The sequence below is a fragment of the Hoplias malabaricus genome, chromosome 8, assembly GCF_029633855.1.
Source record: "Hoplias malabaricus isolate fHopMal1 chromosome 8, fHopMal1.hap1, whole genome shotgun sequence".
Lineage (NCBI taxonomy): Eukaryota > Metazoa > Chordata > Actinopteri > Characiformes > Erythrinidae > Hoplias > Hoplias malabaricus.
The window spans coordinates 11,660,083-11,687,056 of NC_089807.1; the positions used below are offsets into that span (position 1 = coordinate 11,660,083).

Here is a 26,974-nt window from a genome sequence, read left to right on the forward strand (position 1 = left end):
TATGTCCCAGTCTGTGTCTCGTGGTCTGCAACTGGTACATATAGAGTTAAAATCATGAAAACATGTTTTTGGTTTTCATAAAAATATGATTTTTATGTGGAAATAATGCATTTTTTAAAGACAATTGTATATATTTGTACAGTCACCGTTTTTATAGATTTGAATCTGCAGTTGTTGATCAAGTCACTTGCCTGTTTTCTGTGACGCATTTTTGTTCAATGCCTGTCCCGGGATTTTGGACTTTGAGAATTTCCTTTCACGTTTCACACGATCTACACACACCCAGCTTTTTTTATTCAACACTTTTTAAATGAAATTTAAATATGAAACTGCAACTTTACAAAATATTCAATGAACATTTAAACCACTGCATTAATTTTCACACAAAAATGATGACGTTTGAAATGTATGAAAACCCAATAGCTGTATTCATGCATTTAACTGTAAATGTAAAAAATGCAGAACGTGAGAGACAGTCTGGGACACATTTATTTAGAGCATTTTTGTGATTTTTGTCTATTTAGTGGAATATGATTTAAACATTTTTCAAGAATTTCGAGAGTGATCTCTTCTTTGAGTGTAAAGTGATCTGCATTTATTCAGCTCAAAAAAGATACAATGAACTTTAGACGGTTTTGTGTCCTTTTTCTGACCACTTCATACCTGTCAACCAAATTTAGACATATTTTCAACCAAATCTCAACATTTAGATGTTTGCTCATCTTTAGAAATGTCTTTTGGTGGATCCATTCTGTCTGAGGTGAATTGTGCAAATGGGATTTTCTCTTCTACCATACGCCATGTAGTTCTGTGCGTATAGTGAGATGAGTCTGTTCTGTTCATTTAGTACTGTCCAGGTAATTCATCTACTGGTCACTTAGCTGTGAGGTCCTATTTCACACACATCATTTCTGCCATTTCCTGCCTTCAATTGCTCCCCACATCTGCTGCTGGGGGTTCATCAGGAGTCCAAGCAGAGACACCACACTTGAGTGGGAGATCAATCACACAATAAGAGGAGAGGAGAAACAGCAGTGGGAGATTACACTGTTTACTGTTGCCGAAATAAATGTGTTCTTCCTTTTTACCACTCAGGCTATTTTTCAGTGACTGTCACAATGCTCAATCACTTATTCACATGTGACAGGAGATGGGAAAAAAAACACCCACACCCAGGCCCTCTTCCTTCAATGCCATTCACAGATGTACCAGGCACACAGTAGTCATTTGTTCATGGCATAATAGCATACCCTTGCTGTGACCTATAAATCTTCAATTGTTTTATGGATTTGATCTCAGCTGCAGGATCAGGAAATCTTTGCCGTAGAGAAGAGTTCAGACCTCAGTAGGGAAACCTCTCTTTTCTATATCATGATGCTTTATTGCTGTCTCCAGGCAGAGTAATGTTTAGCCCTTTGTCTGTTAAAGGACAGCTGAGAGGCAGTTGGAAAAGTAACTCGCTACAAGGAGATTGTAAATATGTGATAATTTGTCCGAGCCAGTGAGAGAGGCACTATACCATAACTAAATTAAAGAAAAAGAAAAAAGACAAAAAATAAAAGGGGTGGGGGAGTTAGAAACACTAAAGAAAATCTTAACATAGAGTGTATATCAGTAACAGCACACAGCACTTTACGTACCCAGCAAGGCCCCTAAATGGCTGAAGTGGTTGTGTTAAACCACTAGGCCATGATTCAGGACTAATAACCCAATTAACAATCACTATATGCTTGAATGTTTTTGCTTAAAATTTTGTAAGTTGTCTTACAAGACCCTACTGAATCAGAAAATGTAAATAAATGGCACCCATCCTCAGCACCCAGTAACACATTGTTTACCACTAAAATAATAATAGGGGCTTCTTGTTTTTTTGTCATTTTTCTATATTAAAGTTTCTCAATTGGAACTTAAATGATGGAATCAAAAGCCTGAACGTGAATGAATGCATTGGCCCAACTGTCGACATCCTTTTAACCCTTGAATGATCATTCTATTCCTTGTAGACCTTAAAATATCTAGTGTTAAAATGTAGTGGTACAAACCACATTAAAATGAGCCGAAAACTGCATTTGTGCAAAGGGGTTAAAAGAAAAGTTGAACACAAGGGTTTCCATATCTTGTGATTAATAATTCTATGAAAGAAAATTGGAATTGGCCAAAAAAATTCGTCGGCACATCTCTAATGTTAAGTCTTACATATGCACATCAAATCTATGCGCAGTTATCAAGGGCTCTCATCCACTTAAAACGTTTTTCTGCTTCCAAAAATGGTCAGGGGGAAAAATTCCTTCAATCCCCATGGTTTAGGTATTTTGAGAAACAGCTTGGCCATCAATTGCACAGGTAATCAAAAAGAAATTACACTACACCCTTTAAACTATTGTGGTTAAAATGAATATACAATTTAACATCTTCCAAACATTGCTGGCCACAGTTTATGATTTATAACCCTGTCGCATTGCCAGTGAGACATGCTGTGTGAGCCCCTAACATACAGCTCATGCAACAATACAGTCCCAATTAAATACAGCCACCATTTACAGCCCAGCGTCCATTCTAATGTAGTCCCTTTCTTATTAGTCTATTGCATAGCCACTTGTTTGTCAGTGATGGAGTGCTACAACTATGAAAGAATAGACTTGAATAATTATTTCCATGATTCTTTTGAAAAATGTTTATAACATGGACCAGCCATAGCTCCATTGCAGTGTGACAGAGCATGATTACACAGCATATTAATGATACAGTTCAATAAGTTAATACCTGGTCTAAAGCCCCTGTTGTCCCTGTTGTTAACGCAGGTAACAGAGAACTTTCTCAAGTTCACAACTCTTATTCATGTTGTGTGCCCTATCCCAATCTGCAGTGGACTCCAGACTGTTAGATATGCAGACTTTGTGCACATTAGATAGACAGGCTCAACAGGTAAATTGGGATGCAGGGTTCAGCAGACTGTGCTTATGGAATTACTCTTGTTTGAGAGAGAGACTCCAGAGTCTGGAGGTTTTGAAAGGGCATTCATCAACAATGCTACATTTACAAGGATTGTTTTACTACGTCAGTAATAGGTTTTGGATACACCTTTGTGTAGTTGCACTTGTTGTTTATTCCCGCTCCACCCTGACACATTCTGCTTGGTTTCCTTAGTGTCTTGATCTATTCTAAGCTGCATCTTAAATCCTGCAGCTGAGGTAGAGTGTATTTCTTGCCCATTACATCATGGCAGGTTATTCCAATAAGAAGAATCCACCAAACAAATACATCTTAAGCTCCAAGTGATTCTGATGTAACCTGTCCTTATTTGACCCACAGTTCACTGTATGAGTACAACAGGGAGAAATGCCTATAAAACATATTGAAAATAAGCTGCGTGATTGGGGTGTAACTCTGGTTTGATGTGCTTTGTATAAACGGCAATATACTATTTGATATAACTTGAAAAAGTATCTAGAAACTGCCAATGCTTATATTAAGCCAGAAAAATGTAGGGCTTTGCATAACACTTAAATGTCTAAAAACTAGTAAGGAAATTTGTAAATACAACATATTAAAATAGATTAAAACAGCATTATCTTTGATGATGACAATTTATCAAGTGTGCTAACACAGCCTTATCAGAATAATTTTAAAAAAATTCTGCAGAGAAAAAAATCCTACTGTATTTCTTCTGTTTTTTCTATTTCTTCTATTTTTCCCAGAGCTTTTATGATTAAACACTTTCTATAAAGTAATGGCACCAAAAGTATAAAAATATTGTCAATGTTAGCAATTAAACACCTTCAACAATGTGATGGAACTGACATTTCTCAAATATCACAGTTGTCTTTTAAAATCAGTCAGTATTAATCCACACTTAGTCACATGGATCTTGGAGCACCAATGAAACATGAACCATTCTTAACCCCCATTCACACTAGCAGGCCACAAGTCACTTGGGTTTGAAGCCGCTTGCATTGTTGCATGTGTTCGTGTACAAGGTCCAAGCTTCAGGATTCACCAGAGACACAAATCAGTGTCTGCTACTTTATTCCACACTTCATTTTTATTCCCAATTGTTCCTGTATATGTACAAAGATGCATCATATAAAGAAGAAACAGTGGTTATAAGCCTCTCTTCCATGTTTAAAACCACACTGTTGAGAACAGGAAGTAAAAGATGGGAACAAAATTTCAGAGAGCAGAAGCTGGGGACTTGTGATTGGGCAGAGGAATTGGTTTGCACCAATTATTGAAAATGCAGCTTCATTGCTTCATAACTGATTTGTACGAACTGTATGAAGTATGAGAAAAATCTCAACTCAGTCTGTCGCTGTGTGGCTCTGTTGCTTACTGCTTGTTGCTGAATCACAAGGCTACTAACCACATTCTCCCATAGGACTTATAGCAACAGGAAATCTTTTCATTTGCAGAAAACAAGTATGTATTTAGTGTTTTATGGGCTTTTTATATTTATATAATTGATCAAATATCTTTATTGTAGTGTATGCATACAGGTTTTTATTGTAAAATGTTATCTTATAGGATCACACAGTCTGTATTAAGGGGGTGTTGGGACTAGGGGAGCTCTCAGGGTGCTTAGCAGAAATGCTCTGCCAGCATTCTCCATGTACCAAGACCCAAGTACTGCTTAAAGGAATACTATGTAATATTTGGACCTTACAATTACAGCTTCTAAATTATTGTAATGTTACACAGAGCTGTAACAGGGAGAATAGAGCCTCTGTGGCAGCTACAATGGATCCTCTGCTGGTTTACTGCACTAAGCACCTTCTGAATCACAGGGCGGAGGATTCTCGTGAGCCCAGGAGCAATAATACCAAATCGTACCGAGTGTTCCTTTGAATGTATATTGGGAAATTGTGCCCCTTGTGGTGAACTGTTTTCAATGGTGAATAAGTATGCGAGTGAGTTCCATGAGGTGTTTTGCATCTAAAATTGCATTATGCATAGCATACTGTGGGCGGCATGGTTGCGCAGCAGGTAGTGTTGCAGTCACACAGCTCCAGGGGCCTGGAGGTTGTGGGTTCGATTCCCGCTCCAGGTGACTGTCTGTGAGGAGTTGGTGTATTCTCTCCGTGTCCACGTGTCCAAAAACACACGTAGGTAGGTGGATTGGCGACTCAAAAGTGTCCGTGTGTGTGTGTGTCTGTGTTGCCCTGTGAAGGACTGGCGCCCCCTCCAGGGTGTATTCCCTGATGATTCTATGTAGGTTCTGGACCCACCGTGACCCTGAACTGGATAAGTGCTTACAGGTAATGAATGAATGAATAGCATACTGTTTTAACTGTGGTACAACTGAAGCTATCTGTAACCCGGTTGTGTTGCTGACCCTGAAAGAAAAATCAAGCCACCGAGTTAATATTACATCACTAATCTTATGCTGTACATTTTTGAGCCATTGGCAAATATGATTTATCATGGATATTGTTGTATTTCCATGCATTTACGAGTTGTCTATCAGCTGATCTGAAATATTTAATAATTTTTTTAATCATTGTTTATCATAATGATTGTGTGTGTGACTTTGTGTTTTTGTGTGAGTGAGTGATTATTGTACAGAACCAGCTTTTTGAATGAGAATATAAAGTGAGCACACATGGCCTCTGCTTTGCACATGAAACAGCAGCTAATATACAGACATCAAAGAAAGCTTTCAGTCCAGTGCACTCTGCATTGTACCATGTTCCACCCTTAACTAAAGCTGACACACTCCTCTATTCATTCCGCTTTCAGCAGGCTACAGTCACCAAAGAAAAGCTTCTAAGCGAAGGTCCAGGACTAAAGCATTAAAATATTACTTTTATATTTGCTTGTTAGCTTGAACAATAGGCCTACTTTAATTCAATCGCTGCTTTATATTTCACTTCTTCTAGTAGCTGTTTAGTGGACATCCCTTTCATATGAAGCCTTCAATCATGTGTCTATAGCAGTAGTATGAAATGGACACACATTTGTACATTTTAGCCCTCAGTCTTGGTTCACTCACAGGTATGTAACTAGAGAAAAAAATAAACTCCACTAATAAATCGACCCCACCAGATCAATAACCCTTTAGCAGAAGTTTCTAGACAGGACCGTTATTGGCAAAAATTGGAGAAAAAACAAACAAATGCTATAAAAAAAGTTACAGAGAGATGTTTATCACAGTCTTACCTTACCTATCCTTTCTGTTAATTACACCAGTGGTTCTCAAACTGTGGTACACGTACCAGTGGTACATGAAGCAGCAAGAGGTGGTACATGAGCTGACCTCGAAAAATGTACTAAAGAAATTTATTAATAACTGAAAATGTAACTCATTCATGTGTAAAGTACATAATGTTTCACAATTTTTTCATAATCATGCTTTAATGAAATTTTGTAATTTGCGAACTAAAGAAAGCAGTTTCAGCTTCTTACTGGATGTAAACAATGGCTAGAGACAGATACAAGCAGTTTGGACTTTATTACAAAAAGTGCAAAGTGAAAATGAGTAAAATGAAAAATATTCCGGAGCCCAAAAAGACTAAATTCAGAGTCAAAAATTCAGAGAAACAAGCCAAGAATTCTGAATATGTGAAGACAATATAGAAGGAAACTCTCAGCTCAAGAAAAAGTGTAAGAGCTTTGCATCAATAGTCCTAAAATACTCTTCATCACTACAAGCGCCGTGCCTGCTTGACCTACTGATTCAAGCACTGAGAGCTGCTGTGAGCACCTCCTCCAACACCACTCTGTTTTCACATATAGCCTTTTACAGCGCTTAACTGATATAAATTGACCTCTTGTTTTCATTTTAAAAAAAATAAAAATACTTCCCATATATTTTTATTTATTCTTAAAAACATTGTTTAAAAGATTCAGTTGAGGTCTAGTTATTTGTATACTCTCTATATTTTAGGTAATTAGTTTAGAATGATTTTGTGTAAAGCATACAACTTTTGTAAAAATACAAAAAAAAAAAAAAAAAGATAAAAATTCAAGCCAGATTTAGCATTATGCCTGCCACCAGCCCCCAGAATAGAGTTTCTGTGATAAATCTCGTAGGTGGTAATTGGAGGTTTTTGTTTGCTAATGGGTGTCACTTGGTCTAAACAGTTTTATTTATTGGAATTCCCACTGATGTGAAGGTGAACAGTGTAATTCAGTGGTTCTTAAAGTCACCCCTTGATCACTGATGCACAACCCCCACACCATACCATGAGAATATGAAACATGGACCATCCCAGAGAGCTCATTACTGGTTCCTCATAGAATTAGTGTATAACATTCTTGTTGGGTAAGAGTGTTTCAGGTTGAACTACATGTTAAGTGTTTTTTTATGTGTTTATATGTATCACTGTAGCTTGAGACTTTTCTATGCAGTGCCTTCTGAGGGTTTGAAGGTCATGTTCATTCACCCTTCATAGCCTGTTATTTCTCCTGATTTTTTGATTCATTTCACAATATTAAGTATGGTACATTCTAAAACATTTAGAATTTTGGACTGTGTTGCAAGTATCAAATTAAAAATGAGTTTATATTTACATAACACAAGTGGGAGCATAGTGTCACTGTCACACAACTCCAAGGTTCTGGGGTTGTGGGCTCAGATCCTGCCTTTGCTGTGGGTTTAATGTTTATTGCATTTAGACTCAATAGTTTTAATCATGTTTTAGGTCTAGAAGACCTGTGACATACATTGTGAATATGTAATTCATCCATAGGCTTTGTCCTGATGCTCAAGAAGAAGTAGAATTGTCCTTATCCACTGCGTTTGGCAAAAGTGGGCCAGGAGAATCCACATGGCGAATGAATTGTTCTCTTTGGGATGTTGGGGGTTATAAAAGTTTTAATTTCAAGCCTGATTTTTATCAGTCTTCCGTAGTGATCTATGTAGTGATCCATGGCAGGGGATTAGTCTGAGGAGAGCTGCCTAATGCTGCCAGATATCCGCTCCTAAAAAAAACGACTCGCACACATGCACACTCCATTAATCTCCCCATAAAACACACTCACACTTTCACTAATTCTTCCCCAGCAGTTATCCTGGCTCTCTGCCCCATTCCAATCTGTTTCTCACTCGCTCTCACTGGTTCACTCTCTGTAGCTACATATTTTGATCATAAAATCATAGCCACATAGTATATATGCCCTTGGCTGTAATATGGGTGTGGAAGGATGTCAGAGGTCAGATGTATAGTCTTTATCATTTACTGTCAATCCCACAAACATCTCCAGTCAATACGGCTTACTCAGTTTGGAACAAGAACATTTAAATTATCCATGTTGTATTGACAGGAGCTGGAAGTCATTGTTGCATGTCATTGCTCATCTATTGATGAGAGCATCCACCACCCTTAACTATCAACAATAAAGCCCATGACAGCTGTGGTTCATTGTACTTACTCATTCCAGTGGCCGCTGCCTCACAATCTGACAGTTTGACGAGATCGTCACTGAAATTAGTGCAGTTCAACTGCATGATCCTCATTAAAATCTGATCTCGTTTCTGCATGATTTTTTTTTCTTTTTCTGTGGAATTTCTGAAAGCTGTTTTGTATTATGTATTTCACTCAACCAGCCAGGGACCTAATCAATGATTGCAGTCACAGAAGCTCGCTACAAGGTCATGTGCTCCTGCTCTCCGTCTGTTCACTCTGCGTCTATCAGTTTATAAAGTAATTGATATGTTGAATGTGAGAATGAATTCCCACTTATGCAAATGAAGATGCTGACAGTAGAAACCATCTGGTGAAATCCGTAGCCCAGTACAGTATCACCTGTGCCAACAGAGGTGGGTGGTAACTACATACATTTATTCAAGTGTATGTGCTGAAGGATGGATTTGTTCTTACCTGCTTATTTTTATGTGTACTCAGATGTATATGATCAGATTTGGATTTTAATATGCATTTTTTAGTGATTGGCCTGTGATACTAGTTTGTGATGGACTCTCCAGGATGTGTACCTACCTTGCACCAAGTGATTCAGGGTAAGATCTGGACCCACTGTAATGGTGAAAGATGACGGGGGTAGTTATGATTGAGAGAGAAGCTTATTCTGTGTTGGTGCATCCCTTTTACTTATCAGTCACACCGACTTAGGACTGTAGTATACTGAAATTTTCCTAAAGGAGAATGTTGGCTAACAAACGGCTGTGGTAATAGATACAGATTGTGCTACGTTCTAATGCTTCCCTGAAACTTAGCCAGTACGTACTGCATTTTGAGCTGCTGCTTGAGTACAGATTTAGGATACTGTACTGACGTCTAGTGCCTATGCTGTTTTCCTGCCCTAGGGTGAATGGTGATGTCATAAATTAAATTTGTTTGTGACTTTAAGGATAATACCAATGTGCTCGTAAGTTGTGTAATCGCATTATTATTGCCATTGCACCTCCTACTCTGGAGAGTTAAAGCCTTTATCTGATTTCTGTCCTGCTGCACTGTGCGTCATAATCTCTGCTGTGTGCAGGTGGGAGTTTGTCTTTTTACACAAAGTGAAGAGGTAAATTCAGCTGGGGAAATCCAAAGGACCTGGAATGTGCTTTTATATATATATTTATATAATACATATACTGGCTGCACACAGCAAGTTCCCTGTGTCCACCCACTGTACGTTTATGCTTCAGAAGCTTAGTCACCCTGAGACTGAACAGAGAGTATGACACATGAGTGGTAATGTGGGGAAAATAACTTTTCCTAAAGATATGGGGCTGTGCTGTGCTGCTGACAGAAGGAACTGAATGTTCTCATGAACACTTGCAGAGAGTTTACTGCACACTTCTGAAGTGAAGTTGATCAATAATGGACATAGTCTTCCAGTTAAAATCATCTTTCTCGTTGGCTACTAGTTGGTGCTTGTTGGTTATTTTTTATATATATATAAACTCCATGGTTCATGATGAGCCCAAGTGTTTAAATTGTTATTCCAAACGTTTGAACACGCGCTATCTCTCTCTCTCTCTCTCTCTCTGTCTCTCTCTCTCTCTCTCTCTCTCCTCAGTCAACTGCACTGTCTTAAATCATTTGTCACTACTAAAATCTCATTTCCTGTTTGTCTTGCAATGTAAATGAATGCTAATTCATTTTCAGTGGACTTTCAATCAGTCTGGCTTCCAGGGTCCAACACTGGCCCAAATTGAAATCTTACCCAAGCATTTGTCTTCTGTCCACTGTCTGGACTGAATGTACGAATGGAAAATCTAATTTTTAAAGACATAATTAAATAAACATTAGGACTGCTTCGTCCTCTGCTACTTTGAATATATCTTTGGGTCTTTTATAACTTTAATACAGTTGCAAAAGTTGACAATTAGAAATGATAAAAATGCAGTTTTCTTTCAGCAATACTACTATTTCTTTCTCATAGTAGTTTAGGGCAAACCTAACAGCAAATCAATGTCCACAGCCATTCTAAATGAAACACTACCATCTGAAACACATTCCATGTTTTATTTAAAGCTTGTTACATACATCCTAACAAATATCTTTTTTTTATATACATAAGGCCATCTGTTCCGGCCCTGAAGACCTAACAGTGCGGAGGGCTTGTTTTGCTGTATTGCCATTGTAATGGCTTTTTTTTTTTTAAATCACTGTGTGTATTACAAGAATTTAGATTGATCCATAGAAAATATGACTGACTCATACCCATGGGTGTGATCCAAGGACAGCACTATAGCCTGGTGCCGCTAAGCAGAGTACTTAAACCAGAGCTGCATCATTGGAGATGGAGTTCTGCTGTGGTTTTACTTACTATTACTCAACACTCTGGTATATTTGAGTGCACTTAAGTTCTTCTTTGTTGATTTGGGGATTAGGATCACCTGGCTTCTCTTCTGTCCGGCAGAAATGTCGTGCCATGGTTTTAGTCTTGTGCTGGGGATTAGGGAGTTGAGTCAGACCAATGAATATGAGGAAAATCTGCCTCACCAACTGCGAAAAAGATGAGGAAGCCCTTGAGATCTTCAACGTTATCCTGTTCCTCCCTCCACTCCACTGGGCCTCAGTGTGGGGAAGCGGCTTTCAGTGAGCCAGCTGCATGCCTATTGATATCCCATCATTTCACCCCGAAACGTGAGGGGGAGTGCCGGGCTTTTAAATGTTTAAACCCAGTTAAATAGGCTTCACATTAATTATGCACCACAGCTGCAGAGTGGAGATTTAAGGCGCTGGAGCCTAGATATGTGAAATATTCAGAAGCTCACCGTATTATGTTGCTTTCATCTCTGCGTGGCATCTTGCTCCCTATTTATGAAGATACGTAATCTGATTATAGATGTAGACAACCCTTCAAAACACTGACAAAATATAATAGTTACATATGCCTTCAGATTCATGACTGTGCGCTCTGGCCTGTGTTGATTTTTCAGTTCAGACAGAAGAGCCTCGGTGAGAAGAGTCATATGATTTGACACCTGTGGTCATAACCCATAGGGGTTATGTTTGTGGGAAGGATCAAGTAAGCTTAACACGGAGTACACTTGCAGTACACTTTACCTGAATTTGATTTTGTTTCCTTTTGAGACGAATGCAAAAAAAGCTTCTACTACAAAAAAAAAACTGGGCACTAAAGCTCCTGGCTGTAGGTTTCTTGTTGGAATTATTAGAGTAGAACCATCCGTCATAATCTTAATGGGATTATTTTCGCACAATCCTATTTGATCTGTACTCAACTGTTCTCATGGCTTGCACTGGAGACCCTACTTTCTTTACCGCAAACTTTTGCCACCACCCACCTCCCTCCCTCCCTTTTTTTTTTTTTTACTTCCTTGTCTATCTATGTGAGAGACAAATGAGATTATCTTGCGCAGGGCGGTAGCTCTGCTAGCACTGAGGGATGAGAAAGCAATAAAGTGCTGGTACACACTTCTCTTCTGGAGGCCAAGCTACTGAGCCGAGACTTGTTTTTGGCAAGAATCCATTTACCTGATGTTGTTGCATGGACCCGGACAGGGAATACTGTCAGTCTCCAGGCCTTCCAGGTCTTAGTGCGAGAATATGCTAAAGAGACCAGCATCCCTTCTATTGTCTCACATCAGGCTGAGTGATGTAATGCCTCTGCTGTTTCCCATGGTTACCTGCTGGGGGGAGGGCTCATGCATTCCGTTAGTGCAGGCACAGGAAATACACATGCCATGCATGTGAGTAAAAGTACAGAGACTGAGAGACAGTGGGCTTGTGTCTGCGCTGGAGCATGTGTCATTAGCATGCACTTTGCAAGGAGCTGGTTATGGTACACAACACCTGCGGGAATATAGAGATGATGGTGAAGACTCTGGTGTCACTCAGGGGTGATGCTCCAGTTCGTTCTAATGTGTTTAATCCAGCTGCACGTCAAGGAGGCCAACAGATGGTGGAAGCGGAGGGATTATCCTTACAATTCCACAGACACGAAGCCCTTTTGTGTGCAGGAGTTTTGGCTAGAGAGAGTATTTCTGAAGTCACGATGTGTGTATGCTGTGAGCCTTTAAACTGGGGTAAGGTGCGCCAAAATACAAGTCCCCGTTCACTTTCTTACATTTAGTTTCTCACACTTGATTTCTTCCCGTTTCAAGGGTGTATGTTTGGAATTTGCCTGAACTTTGCTGCAGTAACACACACTTTGGGAAATGATTTATGCTACATGTTACATAGATGTAAGGATTTCGTTGCTTTCAGCCCAAATAACATTAGGTAGGTGGGGCCTAAGCCCCTCCCAAGCTCCTCTAGGTATACCCTTGGACTGTACACAATAACTTATGTATGTATAACATCAGCTGTCATCAGACTTGTATTTTTTTTGCCCTCCTCAACCTCCCATCCAATTTCTCCACTTTTTCACCTCAAAATATTGTTGTAATTCACCAGGACTTTCAGCAAAAGCTCTCCACATGCTTTTGGCAGAAGCTCCAGCACATGAGCCTCTGATGACGCATGAATTCACCTTCCTCTTGCGCACGCAAGGCCAACTCTTTGGCTTGATCTCTGCTCCAATCAGAGCCCAATGTTTCCTTGTGCCGGAGGTGATGTCATAATATGATTGACAGCGAAGATGAGTGGTGTTTTGTTGACTTCCCTATTTGGGCCCAGCTTCTCTGTTTCTTCTTGGCCTGCAGCCCAGCCCTGTCCACTGGCCCGCACTGCCCCAGCTGGGTGCACTCTGCTCTGGGCGCCGGATGTGGAGAAACAAGGCCCCAGGTGCTCCAGACTGCACCACTTCTGTCCCAGAGAGTCCTCTACACGTACAAGCACATAATGTACATGTCCCCCCACACACACACACACATACACACACCTGGAGTTTAGCCATATTCAAAATGAGCTCAGCTGGCTGGTGGTTGTGCGTATAAGCTGATGTGTTATTGTGTGTGTGTGTGTGTGGTAAGTTCCAAAATGACTCATAACCCTGCCAAGTCTTGATTTATAGTTTACATTTTATTTGGTCAATATTGTTTACCCCTTTTACTGGAAATTACATAAACAGTTGACAAAATACAGTGAGATATTGTGCTAGAGATGTTGATAATTATCATTCCAATGAAGGAGGAAGTATTGGTCATCGGTTCTGGGGTCAGATGAAAATGGAGCTGTTTGGATGCAGATGGGGCTTTCGTTTGGTGAAAGAAAGGAGAAGCAATTACCTAAACCTAATTTTAAAAATAAAACGTGATGCCTACAGTCATGCATTTAATGTGGGAAAGTAAAAAATAAATGACATGATAGTGTTACAATTCTGGAGATTAAAACATTGTCACACAGAATGATGTTTTAACTCTGCAGCCAATTAGTAACAAATCATAAACAGAACATATTACACACGCAATCTTTTCCAACAGTGACATTGTGGCGCTCCTCTATTTTAGTGCTCAGTTTTCTTCACTTAAGGTCATGAAGAGTCTGTTTCACAGTAAAGTCCTGTCCTCAAAGTGTTCGTCTTGTGTGTTTCTGTGCTGCTGCCGCTTGGAAGTTTTTCGATATTTAACTGGTGTGATTGTACACAACATTTTAAAGGTACTTTATTAGTAAACGGTCTGTAACATTAGCAAAATCTGCAGCTAGCAAAATAGCTAATTTAATTTCCAAGAAATCTTCATTGCACTCAAGCAGAGCTGAGAAAAACACTGCACACTAACACATACACACACATACACACACCCCATATGGTCCAGTGAGTAGACAGAGGAGTGTGTGAGAGTGAGAGACAGACAGAGTCAGGGAAATACCTTTAAACACATTTAAACAGATATCTTTCAGCAGAACTTACACATTCTGTATTGTAAGTGTAAAATTTACATTATAAGTTGGAGTTACGTAAAAACTTGGTGCAACAGGGTTTAGTAGCTTGTAAACTTGAATGTAGTGGCAGTTTATGTTTAAACTAGGCTACGGTAGAACGTACGTCCAGCTGGTGCAACTGACTACAGTGTGGTGGCAAACAAGGACTTGCAAACTCAGTGAACTGGAGATGATACAAAATTCCAGTGGAGACATGCAAAACCTTATTAGCAGTTATAAGAACTGTTTGAATGCTCTGATGAAAAAGAAATGCTTTGCAGTTGATTGAGTATGAGTATTTTTGGGCTTAACTGAATGCATGGCCTTCATCACTAGGCTGACACTAGGTTCACATGCCACTGGCTCCTTAGGAAAGATTTGCACCATTCTGTTCAGGGTTCAAGTTAAGCCTTTTTAATGTGATTTACAAAATCAGATTGAGGCCCAAGAAGTGCCCTATTGTTTGTAGTACAGTCAGTTATCAGCAAGTCAAAAACTTCCCTCTCTTTATCTGCAGTCAGAACAGATATCATGTACATCATGTATTATATAAGACAATCCACTTGAATAAATAAGGGAAAAGGGCTTTTCCAATAGGAGGTTCTTAGTGCTTTTAATAATTTAATAACGTATATCCGTCCTTTCTGTCCATCTTTCCACTGTGAGAATGTGTAGCGGTCAAGAGAGCAAAGAATACTTGTAAACAATTTGAGGTAGCTGTTCTCCAGCTGACCACCTCAGAGGTCATCCCTCGGTGTCATATACTGTGTTTGAGAAAAAACAACCTACTTCAAAGACTAAACTTGGGAGAAGTGGAATAATATACCTGCAGAATTGAAATACAAAATAAAAATCTCCCAAAAGACTAGAAACTGTGCTGGACTAAAAGCATGGATATGACACACAAAATATTAGTAAATGTTTAATTGTTGGAAAAATTGTTCACTTTTTTTCATAATACGAATGTTGGCTGGAAATGAACTTGTGCTCATTATTGTATCTCTGTTGATTTCCAGGGTCTTTGAGTTCACTCACATTTTTATCCCAATATTTCTGGGTTATTTATATATATATTTATTTAATTTCCTCTCCAATTTCGTAGTGACTTTATTCCCACACTAAGACACTTAAAGAGCAAAACTGTGTGCATGAGTGCTGCTTGACTTGTGCAGCTGAGCAGAGTAGAGATGAGAGACATGATATTACTTGGTGCTATTATCTCCATGCTACGGTAATTGCAGCACAGTTCGAGATGATGACTTTATTGCAGAGCAACAGTAATCTGTAAATGAGGAGTTAATAAGGCGAGCGTGACTCGGATGCTTTATATCTGTCACAGTTCATTTTAGGAGGCATGCAATACTCTGTCAAACTCTTACAAAATGCATGTGTAATAATGGAACAAACCAAGGTAGAGAATAGAGGTGTGAAATTTACAGCCACAGAGTAAATGGAGTTGGATCAAAGCAGGTGAGAAAAGAAGAAAGAGGAGTAATAATGTCTGCATTTCTCTTAATATGACAGCCAAATGTAATGTGACACATGGGACTGCACTGCAGGAGCTGAGAGACTGGATGACAGGGATAGGTGTTAAGGAAGGAAATCAATAGCAGGAGCAGCTGCCTCTAGAAATCAGCCCAATCTCAGGCAGAGAGTCCCCCCAGTGCTGCAGCACATCCTCCACACACTCCCATATGAAAAGATAATTAGTTTTGTACTGGAGATGTGCTGCAGCATAAATGCCTTGTCTGTTGAATCTGATACAACTCGTTGGCGGTTCAAGAGGAGTTTCCATTTCAAGGTGTGTGAAATTCCACAGTTATTTTCACCCGTGTGGGTTTTGCAACACTTTGTCGTGTTTCAAACTTAACATCAAAAGGAAGCAGCTCGAGCTTCCAGGAGAAAAAAGCATGGCAGCTTTGCTTTCCTAAGCTTATAAATGAGATTACAGGATCAAATAAGTTTCAGGACTCCACATGAGAACAAGCAGAGAAGAACCACTCTCACTAGGGATAGACCGTATCCACTATTCATAACATCATCATCACCATCGTCATCATCTTTTCAGCTGAATCCATTTCACTGTCACGGTGGCAACAGGGCGAGCAAAGAAGTCCAGAATCCCTGCCCCCTGTAACTTCCAGCACCTCCTGGGGGATCCATAGGTGTTCCCAACCAGCCAGGAGAGAGAATCCTCCAGTGGGAGGTGTCCGGCAGGCATCCTTATCAGCTGCCCAAACCACCTCAACGGGCTCCTCTCAATATGAAGGAGCAGCGATTCTACTCCGAGCTCCTCACCTCATCACGGAGAGTATGCCCAGTAACTCATCAGAGAACTCACTTTGTATCTGCGATCTCACGATCTTGTTCTTTTCTCGTTCTCAAAATATTAACATGGGATACTGTATTACCTTTACGTGGTAGTGGTGCACTGTTGGGCTGCTCTGGACATCATATGTCAACACAATGTCAAGGGTTTTTGGAATCCACACAGACATGTTGATGACAAAAACTTGTGAAGTGAAGCGACCTGTGTTGGAGGAACAGGAAAGTTTAAAAAAATAAACAAAACAAGATGGGTTCAGCAATGTTAGCCAGCTAGACTTAGATAAATGAGCTAATAAGCTAAACACCACACACACTGGGTTCCAGCTGAGGCTCAAACCACATGTTTGGAGAATAAAGCCTCATCTGTCAGCACAGAGTAGAGTCAAGGGTCTTTGGCGTGTTTTGTCTGTTTTCAGCTTCTTCCTTCTCTCTTTTAAGCTGAAATTGGCCCTAAACTTGCACCGATTTTGACTTTTTTGCGCGATACCATAACAAATTATTAGCACCTTGTAGTAGCCAATACCAATATTAATAACCGATATTTTTATCTTTTTATAATTAAAGCAAATACACTCTGGATTAAAGCAAAACAAATAATTTTTATCAGGGTTATCATAGGACATGCCTTTTCTTCAGTATTTGTACATTTATTCATTTTCATTCATTATCTGTTACCGCTTAGTTAAGGGTCGCAGTGGGTCCAGAGCCTACCTGTCCTTCACAGTGAAACACAAACTCACGACCCTATTTGAGTCGCCAGTCCAACTACCAATGTGTGTTTTTGGACTGTGGGAGGAAGCCCACGTGGACACCACACCAAACTCTTCACAGACAGTCACCTGGAGCAGGACTCGAACCCACAACCTCCAGGTCCCTGGAGTTGTGTGACTGCGACACTACCTGCTGCACCACTGTGTTTCCATTTATACATTTATGTCTTTGTTATTTTTTATATTTATTAGTTGTAGTTCATTTTATGTTTTTATCAAATATTTACTGCTGGTTGTGCGTGAAAGGTTTCTAGAGGCATCACTAATTACTGCAGCACCAAGTTTGATTTGGAGAGCAAGGTTGAATGACTCTATCTATTTTCATGTGTTATAAATAATAAGGGCTCCTGCAGTGTGGTGGTTCAGAGTATCTGCTCGGTGTATGTCTGTGTATGCGTGTACTGAGCATCGCTGGTACTTTAAATTAGATTTCATCACAGAGAAATTTAATCCCAGAAACTGTGAAAATCGTCCACACGGCAGACCATTTACAGGCATCAGTGTATATCTGCAAGCACAAAAACGGCACCAATTTATCGGTTGTAATATCAGCTAAAATTCCAATATTAGACCGATAACAATAACAAAAAAAAAATCCACATATTGGCAAATAATATATCGACCGCTGATATATCGTGCATCACTGCTACTGTGTTTGTGGTTCCCTCTCACCCATTTCGATGTGTGACACCATCAGTCAGTGAGATTCCACGCTGCCCCCTCTCTGTGGTTCTTTTAAATGAGAGCTCATTTTGCCATGTACCTAGTCGCAGAACAGAAATTTGACACACCAGGCTCATTATAATTTTGAAATACTGTCCTCATTTTGAGATCCTGTCCACATTTTTAAAATGTATCTGTATTACCGTTATACCCCCCAACCCTACGTTTATTTGAGCCTAAGTTCTGCCTGTAAAGAAGCTACATAGCTAATCAGTCAGTTGCTGGCTTTAGTCCTGTGCTTTAATATGTGTACTTGATTGCATTGGGAACTGGGGTGGATGAGTTTTGCAGCAGGTGTTGAGTGATGGAGTGATGGGTGGAGGTTAAGAACAGAAGTGAAAGTCTGCATGTGTCACCATGGAGACAAGTCTCCAAGAGGCAGTGCCAGTGTCCACACATGAGCCCCTCTTGCTGTCTCACACACTGGTGCTGTCGGGATCTGTACCGCTTAGCGACAGCCTGTGCCTCATACACGTACACACATTGACTCTTCTACTTCTCTGAGGGAGCTGGGTGCTTCATTACTATATGCCTGGCATTCCCACTGGCATCCAGTCTTCAAATCAGCCATCAGTCAGTGACAGAGACAGGAAGAGAGGAGTAGAAGGGACAAAGTAGATGCATTATTGATGCAAGTGTGTAATGCACTGGAAAACCACCAGCTGTAAATTCCCCACATGAGCAGTCAGTCACTATATTGAGCAGCATGATGCTACCTAGCTAGAGGGTAGCATGGCCTCTGGCTCTCATTAACTCTCAGACAACTTCCTGCTAAAGGTCAGTGGAGGTATAAGGGGCAGAGAGATGGCTCATTCCCTTGGGAGGGTTACATGCTCTTACACACCACAGTCTGGCAGCCACAGAGAATCTAATGCCACCAGCTATATAGCCAGGTGTTCAAATCTCTTGATGCAGCTGTAATTGCTTTCACCCGGTTGGAGAATGGTGTCGCTGAACCTTCAGAACACAGAGTGATTTTCATGAAAGTTCAAATCCCTCTCAATTACTTGCACACACAAAACAATACCCTTCAGCTCCTGCTTGGATGTTGGTATTTGTCCTATGCTAAGCTCATTGGTGGGACTGGGGGACCACCAAGCTAAGCCACAAATCCAGGCTTAATAAACGATAACATGCGAGGAGATGAGTTCAAGCATAAAATCAGACGTCATGATAGCGAGTGAAGAGCTCAAACCCATGTCCAGACATGAACCGCACATTTCCGTACTCATTTTAACATGGCCATATCAATTTGGCTTCAACATTTACCCTTTAAAGCAACAATGCCATCGTAAGGGTCATTGCATTACTTCATTAACTGAAGTGAAGTTTATTAGAAGAGCCCCTGGAGGGGTGAGGGGCTGTGTGAGGACATGAGTCTTCAGCAGTGGATCTTGGCCTGAAATCAGTGCAGTCTGACATCCCTAAGACATGGCTGAACATAGCTTGTTTTTAAGAAATATTTATTATCCAGTAATTTCAAATATTTCATATTTCATCTAAAACAACACCAAATATGTGATTTGCTTTGTATAAGCTGGGATTTATGAGATTTGAGACTAGTAATGACCACACATGTTGCAACAGCATAAAGAAAGGCGAAGCAGCAAAATAATTTTAATCCAAAGCTTGCAGCCAGACAAAGCAGTTGTTAACCAGGTTTATTCAGGTTCATTCTACTCGAAAAACTTCAAGGAGTTAAAGCTTGTCAGATGCAAGTGTCTTCTGATTGGAAACTGCTCATTGGAAACTGTCCTCTCTGCTTTTTGTGCGGATATTTTTGCTTATTTTCTTAATTTTGATCCTTTTCCTAATTTTGTAACATAGATAGTAAGCTGCCAAATAATGAGCCAACATTTAAGGTTTATTTAAAAAAGAAAAGCTCCAACACAAATTTGATCAACTTTATATACAGTCCCAGCCCCAGTATACCTCTGCGGAGACTGTGGAAAATGTCCATGATTTCGGGTTCCTGGGTATACACATTCCTGAGGATCTCTCCTGGACCACCAGCACCATGGCATTAATCAAAAAGGCACAGCAGAGACTTTACTTCCCAAGAATCCTTAGGAAAAAAAAAAAACAATCTGCAACGATAGCTACTGGTGTCTTACTATGCTGCTTCATCAAGAGTGTGCTGACTTATTTCATCCCCACGTGGTACACCAGTAGTTCAACAGCGAATAGGAGAACCCACCAGGCAGTCATTATTGCAGCCCAGAAGATCATCAGCCGCTCACTGCCTTCCTTGGACGACATATTTGGCCCCCCACTGTCTCAGCAGAGCAGCCAGTATAGTGAAAGACACATCTCACCCTGGACGTCATCTGTTCGACCTGCTACAGCTCTTTCACATTCCTGACAAACAGGCTTAAGAACAGCATCCACCTCAGTGCCATAAGAGAACTGTAAACTACCCAGCACTGACAGAGTGTACAGAAACTGTACATCATCTGTGCCACATTCCAGAACATTTTTAGAACACTGTACAGATGTTTACACTCACTGGCACCTCTGTATTTATATATTCATAACAGCACTACAACAGTTCAAACGTGCTGTATCTTCATACGCTCATGTGTGTTATCACAGATGTCACATTCATTATATATTTACTCTTTATTTCATCAGTAATTTTATGACTTTATACAGATTTTTTTTTTTTCACATTATTTAGCTTCTGTATTTAATTGAGGTTTTGTGTAAGGCACAGGTTCATTGTATACAGTAATGCTACTATATTGTATGTTACTGCTATGACAGTAAAGGTATCTATTTGTTTATGACAGTAAAGGTTTATTTTGGGGTGGACGATATGGCAAATATACATTATCCTGATTTTATTTTTTATTTTTTTTGCCGAATCACGACCTTTTTTCACAATTCTTTTTTTTTCAGGCTGGTTTTTAACCTCTTAACACTCCAGGTATTTTTTCCGTTTGCCACCTGAAATTACAAACTCAAATCTTGAGGCAGTGAATAAACTAGGGGCGAGTTTCGTTACTGAAAAGCCTTGAGAATTTTGAAAGATATTGAAATGAATCTTTAGTGGTCAAAATGTGGTTAAAATAACAAAACATTTCAGGCACTTTTCTAAATTTAATTTGGAATCTTCTTTAAAATCTTCAAAGACCCCAACCTCTCCATAAGGAAAATGATTAATTTCACTGCAGAAAAAAAAAAAGAGCCCAAGCTACACAGCCATAGCGGAGATCCAGTTTTTATTTTGCGAGAAAGAGATCTCATGTGTGGAATAACAAAGTCTTTTGGCTTTAATTCAGTGATTGTACATTTTAATGTAGTAACTTACACTATCTGTGTCCCGAGAGTCTGCCAATTTGACTGGTGTGTATGGACACCGTACGTAAACACAGTACGTACACAGTACACAGTACGTAAACAACTTATAAGAACTGCAGCGGACTGTATGTGCATTAACACGATCCAACAGTCTCCCTGTGATGGTGTGTCATGGGCAAATACTTATCGATCACGATCTTATATCGTCATATCGCATGCCCCTATGTCTATTATCTAATCAGGTTTATTAAATACTAGTGTTCTAAACAAGTGAAAATATAATGGTGAAACAATTATCTGAAGGTTTACCCTTTCCTGGACAACTCACTGAGAAAGAGGATATTCCTCTACTGCTAGGTTCACACCTCTGTCCTAATGAGACTCCAAGATATTAAATATTCAATGACTTGGGTATCGGCATAAATCAAAGCCACCATAAAATAATTACGTTGGATTCTCATATAAATAACCATAAGATAATGGCTTTCCCTCCTCCCCTTTATTCTGTGGCAAATTTCTTTTGCAGCACTGGCTCATGGCCCAACAGAATGCAAACACAGTATACTCTATTCCTCCAGCTCAGCAATTCCTATTTATTTGTCTTTGAACAACACTGCATTTTTAAGACTTTATTTTTCCCTGCATGCACTCACTGTATCTGAGCCCCCCTACACTGCACTGATCCACGCCCTAAACACTGGGCTATATCCTCATCCAGTATAAAACATTATCCCATTGATTGGTGCAGTCTGTAGTGTGTGTGTGTGAGAGAGAGCGAGAGAGAGAAAGAGAAAGAGATATTTATAGGCCTCTAGGTTCCCTTTGGTCTGATGGTTTTGTTGATGGATTGGATGTTTTTGGTCAGGCTGGCACACAGGCCAGCTCACAGCAGGAGTTCAGCGTGTGCTGCATTGCAGTGGAAGAGAAATATACACACATTAGAAGTGTGTGTGTGTTTGTATGCATGTACACGCATGAGTAGTTGCATGCTTGTTTGACAGTGTGTGGTCGAGCTCTATTGAAAATCATGCATCTTAATCAGAGCACACACTGCTGCACTTTGGCCCTTACCTTCTGGCTGATATACTTACCTAGTCACTGTGGCAGAACAGGCCATAGACTTCAGCACATTTACCATCCTCCGGATAAACACACGATTCGTACTTGACAAACACATCACACTGTTTCAGTACAGGCTTCACACGGTTAAAGGAGCTGGTTTTAAGAATCATGCTTCTGATCCTCCTCTAATTTGTGTCCATTTGAGGATCTACACTCTGAATGAATACATAATATACGACCTCTTTCTCAGGCAGTGGGCCAGAGCATAATCAATATGTTTCCACTCTTAATATCATACATTCATACAGGGGGTGGGGGGGGGCTTCAGTGAGAAATTGATTGCTACCTTGTGGATGTATTAAGAGACTGCATTGTCCCTGAGTCAATAAGTGAGGAGCACCTACTGGGCTACTTCCTGTTCAGGACATGGGCAGATCCAGTCGGATCATTCTCCCATGCTAACATTGGCAAGACTGAGTGATACTCTATACGCAGTAACACAGCCATCCTCATCCTTTTTTCAATATAGACTTCTCGGGCTCATATCTGCCCATTAGGAGGGTGGGGGGTTTTGTAAAGTGGCTTAAAAAATGTTGTTTTTTGCTAAGCAAGGGCCTTAGGCATAAGTGAAGCCTATTTGTACAATACCACTGTTTATAAATTATCTTCTGTTTTACTGTGTGCTGTTTTCTCACTCTGTATTTAAGAGTCCTGTAAATTGTATTGCAATCAAACAGCACTCAATCGCTTAACCCCCTCAATGAACTTGTATTAATATTAATACGTTTTTAAACGTTGGTATGTAATAAAATCAAATACATCCAGTGTAAAATCTTCCACATTTTCTGTTGATGTTATTCCCCATATGTTTTCAAAAAATTATTCTACACAGAAAGCTGCATCTAGATCCTTTCCTGAAGAGTGCTACAATAATGAGTCACTCCAGTAAAAGTGATTTACATAAAGAAGACACTCTTTATTATACATACAGATCTTTCAGTATAATAATCATATATATTCATATATATTTATATATAATAACAATACGTCAAAAATAATAATTATAGTTATCATATTTAAAAAACTAAGCAGATAATCTACACTTTACTTTTTAAAAACATAAGTTTTATATATTAATATTGGTTCTGTCTCAATCTGTCAAAAAAAAAAAAAAGTCACAGGTTAAAGAGGTTACAAAGTAGCTTTTACTGTATGTAATACTGAATTTTACAGGAGGATCAATGGTTGGCGCACAGGTTTGTGATCTAGGTCTAATAAATAAAGGGCTACCAAAAATGTCTGTGGTACTTAAGTGCATGAATGTATGCTATCCAGTTTTCTCAAATGAAGCTAAAACGTAGCCTGTCTGTATACATGGGTGTTTGTAGTAATTCTTCTGTAATTTTCTACAAGGAAGGGATTCACAGAAACACCTGGGTAGAAGCAAGGCATGATGGTAGTACCACTTTGTAGTGTGGGGAAAATGGGGAGCTTGTGGGGTTTATTTTGTAATTTTTTTAAACAAGTCTTTAATATTTGCCCCTCTGGAATGGTCGATGTTCTCAGACTGGGAGGGTACAAGGTGTGTTTAAGGCTGGCTTTATGCTTCCAAAACAGCAGATCAGACAGCACTTTATTGACCACACGGTTCTTCAGCAGTCATTAGCCGAAGACAAACAGGAGCAATTTGGCTCTCAGAATAATAATGGGTCAGCACAGACTGCTCAACATACAAATATTTGTAGCTTATATAATGGTCATAATTAACCAATTGTCACCACAAAGCTCTTAATGGATGCAAGGCAGTGATTGCTATGACAATACTTTTCCTTTTTTTATTTTTATTTTTTTGTTATTTCCTGTGATGCACAGTATCCCCAATTAAACTTTACTAGTGGATCCAACTGGAAAACCTTTGCTATTTTCAGTGCTTGCTCGTATGTGTTGTGTATGGCATCTGTAAACAAAAGGGGTGATAGCCTCTAAATCCCATTTCATACTTTTATTTTAAGTTTCATCTGCTTTCGTTTTAAAGGAGGTAGGTCTATTTTGTTGGCAACATAGAGAGCATCTTTCATCTCCCATTACAGATTTCATAAGGGTGGTGTCTCCAGGCTGCTCCCTCCTAAAGAATCCCTCTTGGATGTGCAGGGCTCTAACAGGGGACACGGGAGAGCTGAAACCAGCATGGGGTGGAGAAGACACAAAACACTGGCTGCTGCACAATTCCCTTCTCCTTTTTCATTTTTGTTCTCTCCTTCCCTCTCTCTCTCTCTCTGTTCCGTTCCTTTTCTCTCCATCTCCCAGTGCATTAGACACCAGAAAACTGGGCTCCTCTCTCAAGGCCAGGAACCCACCACTGGATCCATTCAAGGCAAGGGTCAGGAGGCATCAAAGCTGCAAAAGGAAAGGAGTGGAATGATTAGAATTTAGCATGGCTAAATGTTTGTGAGTTTTAATGTTGGTTGAATTCTCTTAGGACTCTTGGGGCATCTCACTCCAGATGCCAGTTCTCTTAAATGCACTCCCAGTAGGAGAGGCCATGTGCAGGGATATTAATATTTAAAGAAGTAGCAAATTTAATGGCAGAATTTCAACCCACAAGGAAGCATTAGAGAATTTTCATTTTGCTGAGCTCACGTTCATTATTTCCCCCACACACCTGTTCAGACTCTTTTCTTTAAAGAACAGGTGTGATATCTCATTCACTGTATTTACAAAATTATTCATAGTAGCTTTCTGTGTGAGATATTGATATCCTGCTTCACCTAGAGTCCTTGCCTCATCCACCTGCTCCCACCAAAACTTACTTTCTTATTGAATTTTTATATATTCATTCATTCATTCATTCATTCATTCATCCAGTCCTTCACAGGGCAACACACACACACACACACATTCACTCACACCTACGGACACTTTTGAGTCACCAATCCACCTACCAACTTGTATTTTTGGACTGTGGGAGGAAACCGGAGCACCCGGAGGAAACCCATGCGGACACAGGGAGAACACACCAACTCCTCACAGACAGTCACTCGGAGCGGGAATCAAACCCACAACCTCAATGTCCCTGGATCTGTGTGACTGCGACACTACCGGCTGCACCACCGTGCCGCCCATTTATTTATTTATTTAGCTTTTATATTGTTAATATAGATATCAGAATACATTCTTAGGGGGAAAAACAAAATATATATATATATATCATGTGATAGAAATGTTGGTTATATCATCCAGCTCTACCATTCAGGCAGTCATTTAAAGTAAATTCCTTCACCAGTTAAAATTACCCATTGTCTAAGTCATTGACCAAGTTACAACTTAGTTTCCACACAGAAGCATCATAGACCAATAAAATGGTAAACATTGCACATAAGCTTTAACTTAAGCTTAGATTGACTAAGGTGTGTGTACAGTGGTAAGAAACTGACAATATTACACATTTGTTTTATGGGAGCTGCAACATAAAATACCCACAAAACTCTGGAACAAGTATTATTCACTTTAAAGAAACATAATTTAATCCGAATGATTGACACAGAAGAAAAATAAGGTGACAGAATGTGAATGACAGAATATGAGGAGACAGAAGTCCCTACGAGTTACAAAATGTCAGCAGTTTATAAAAAGCAGTCAATACAGCCTTTCTGTGTTGATGGAATACAGCATGGTGTGGCAGCAGGAATCAGCAGCGTGCACACTATTTACATTTCTACTGCTGTAGAAAATTGTGTAAATAGTCAATTTAGTGAGGAATGATTAGGTTGAATCTGCACGGGGTAATTGTATGTCATACAACACTTCATGTGCCACCACTACAGGAGGGCAGCTGTGTTGGTGTATATTTTGGTTTTATTTTCATAATTATTATTATTATTATTTTTGTTTTTGTTTGTTTGTAGGACCAGTCCAACCCTGGGTATAGGACCCCTGATGTAATCTATATTTTTATGTTCCTATATGTGTTACTTTATGTACTTGCCGGAATGTTGCTAATGTGTTGTACTGTGTTTTAAAAAAAGACTAGATATTTTTTGGTTTATTTTATATTCAACATAGTATGATACTGGGGTTATTCCTCTTATGATGGACCATTAGATTTGTCTTACCTGTCCCAAAGCTTGACACTTCTACAGGTGGTGGTGCAGCAGCCAGCAGATATCAGAGCTGTAGGTGAGAACTGTAGTTAGTACAGTACTGCTCAGAATCCTATAGAGAAACCAATGACTAAAATTAGCCATCTTGCTCTTATTGTTGTTTCTTGGGATGATACAATGACCTGCATATAGAAAATGACTAATTAACCCATTGTGCCGTCGGGTCTGTAGTGTAAAAGGAGATAAGGGACTACTCTTGACTATTCGTATGGTGTCGTCACTGTGTGTACCAGACCCTGAAAGGACATCGGTCTAATAACAAATTCTTCAGACTTGTAAAAACTGCAGACACAGCAGATTCATGCTACACTGAACGATCTCTGGATTAGGAACTACCATGTAGCTATACTCCATGTCCATTTTATCAGCTCCACTGTCAACAGGAGCACTTTGTATTTCTCCAATTTACACA

At 39.6% G+C, this 26,974-nt stretch overlaps 1 protein-coding gene across 3 annotated transcripts in view; it reads right to left on the bottom strand.

Moving 5' to 3' along the window:
- Nucleotides 1-23,511: 23,511 nt before the first annotated feature.
- The window catches only part of ccdc85a (coiled-coil domain containing 85A), a 29,319-nt gene continuing 25,856 nt past the window's right edge, over nucleotides 23,512-26,974 (bottom strand). For all 3 annotated transcript variants that reach the window (XR_010804125.1, XM_066680108.1, XM_066680107.1), the window contains exons 3-4: nucleotides 26,515-26,572; nucleotides 23,512-24,799 (exon numbers count right to left, since the gene is read on the bottom strand). Coding sequence is in view for 2 of the 3 variants with exons in the window: in XM_066680108.1 (XP_066536205.1) it covers nucleotides 24,784-24,799; nucleotides 26,515-26,572 (74 nt within the window). In the remaining variant the exon portion in view is untranslated. The remainder of the gene's footprint in view (nucleotides 24,800-26,514; nucleotides 26,573-26,974) is intronic.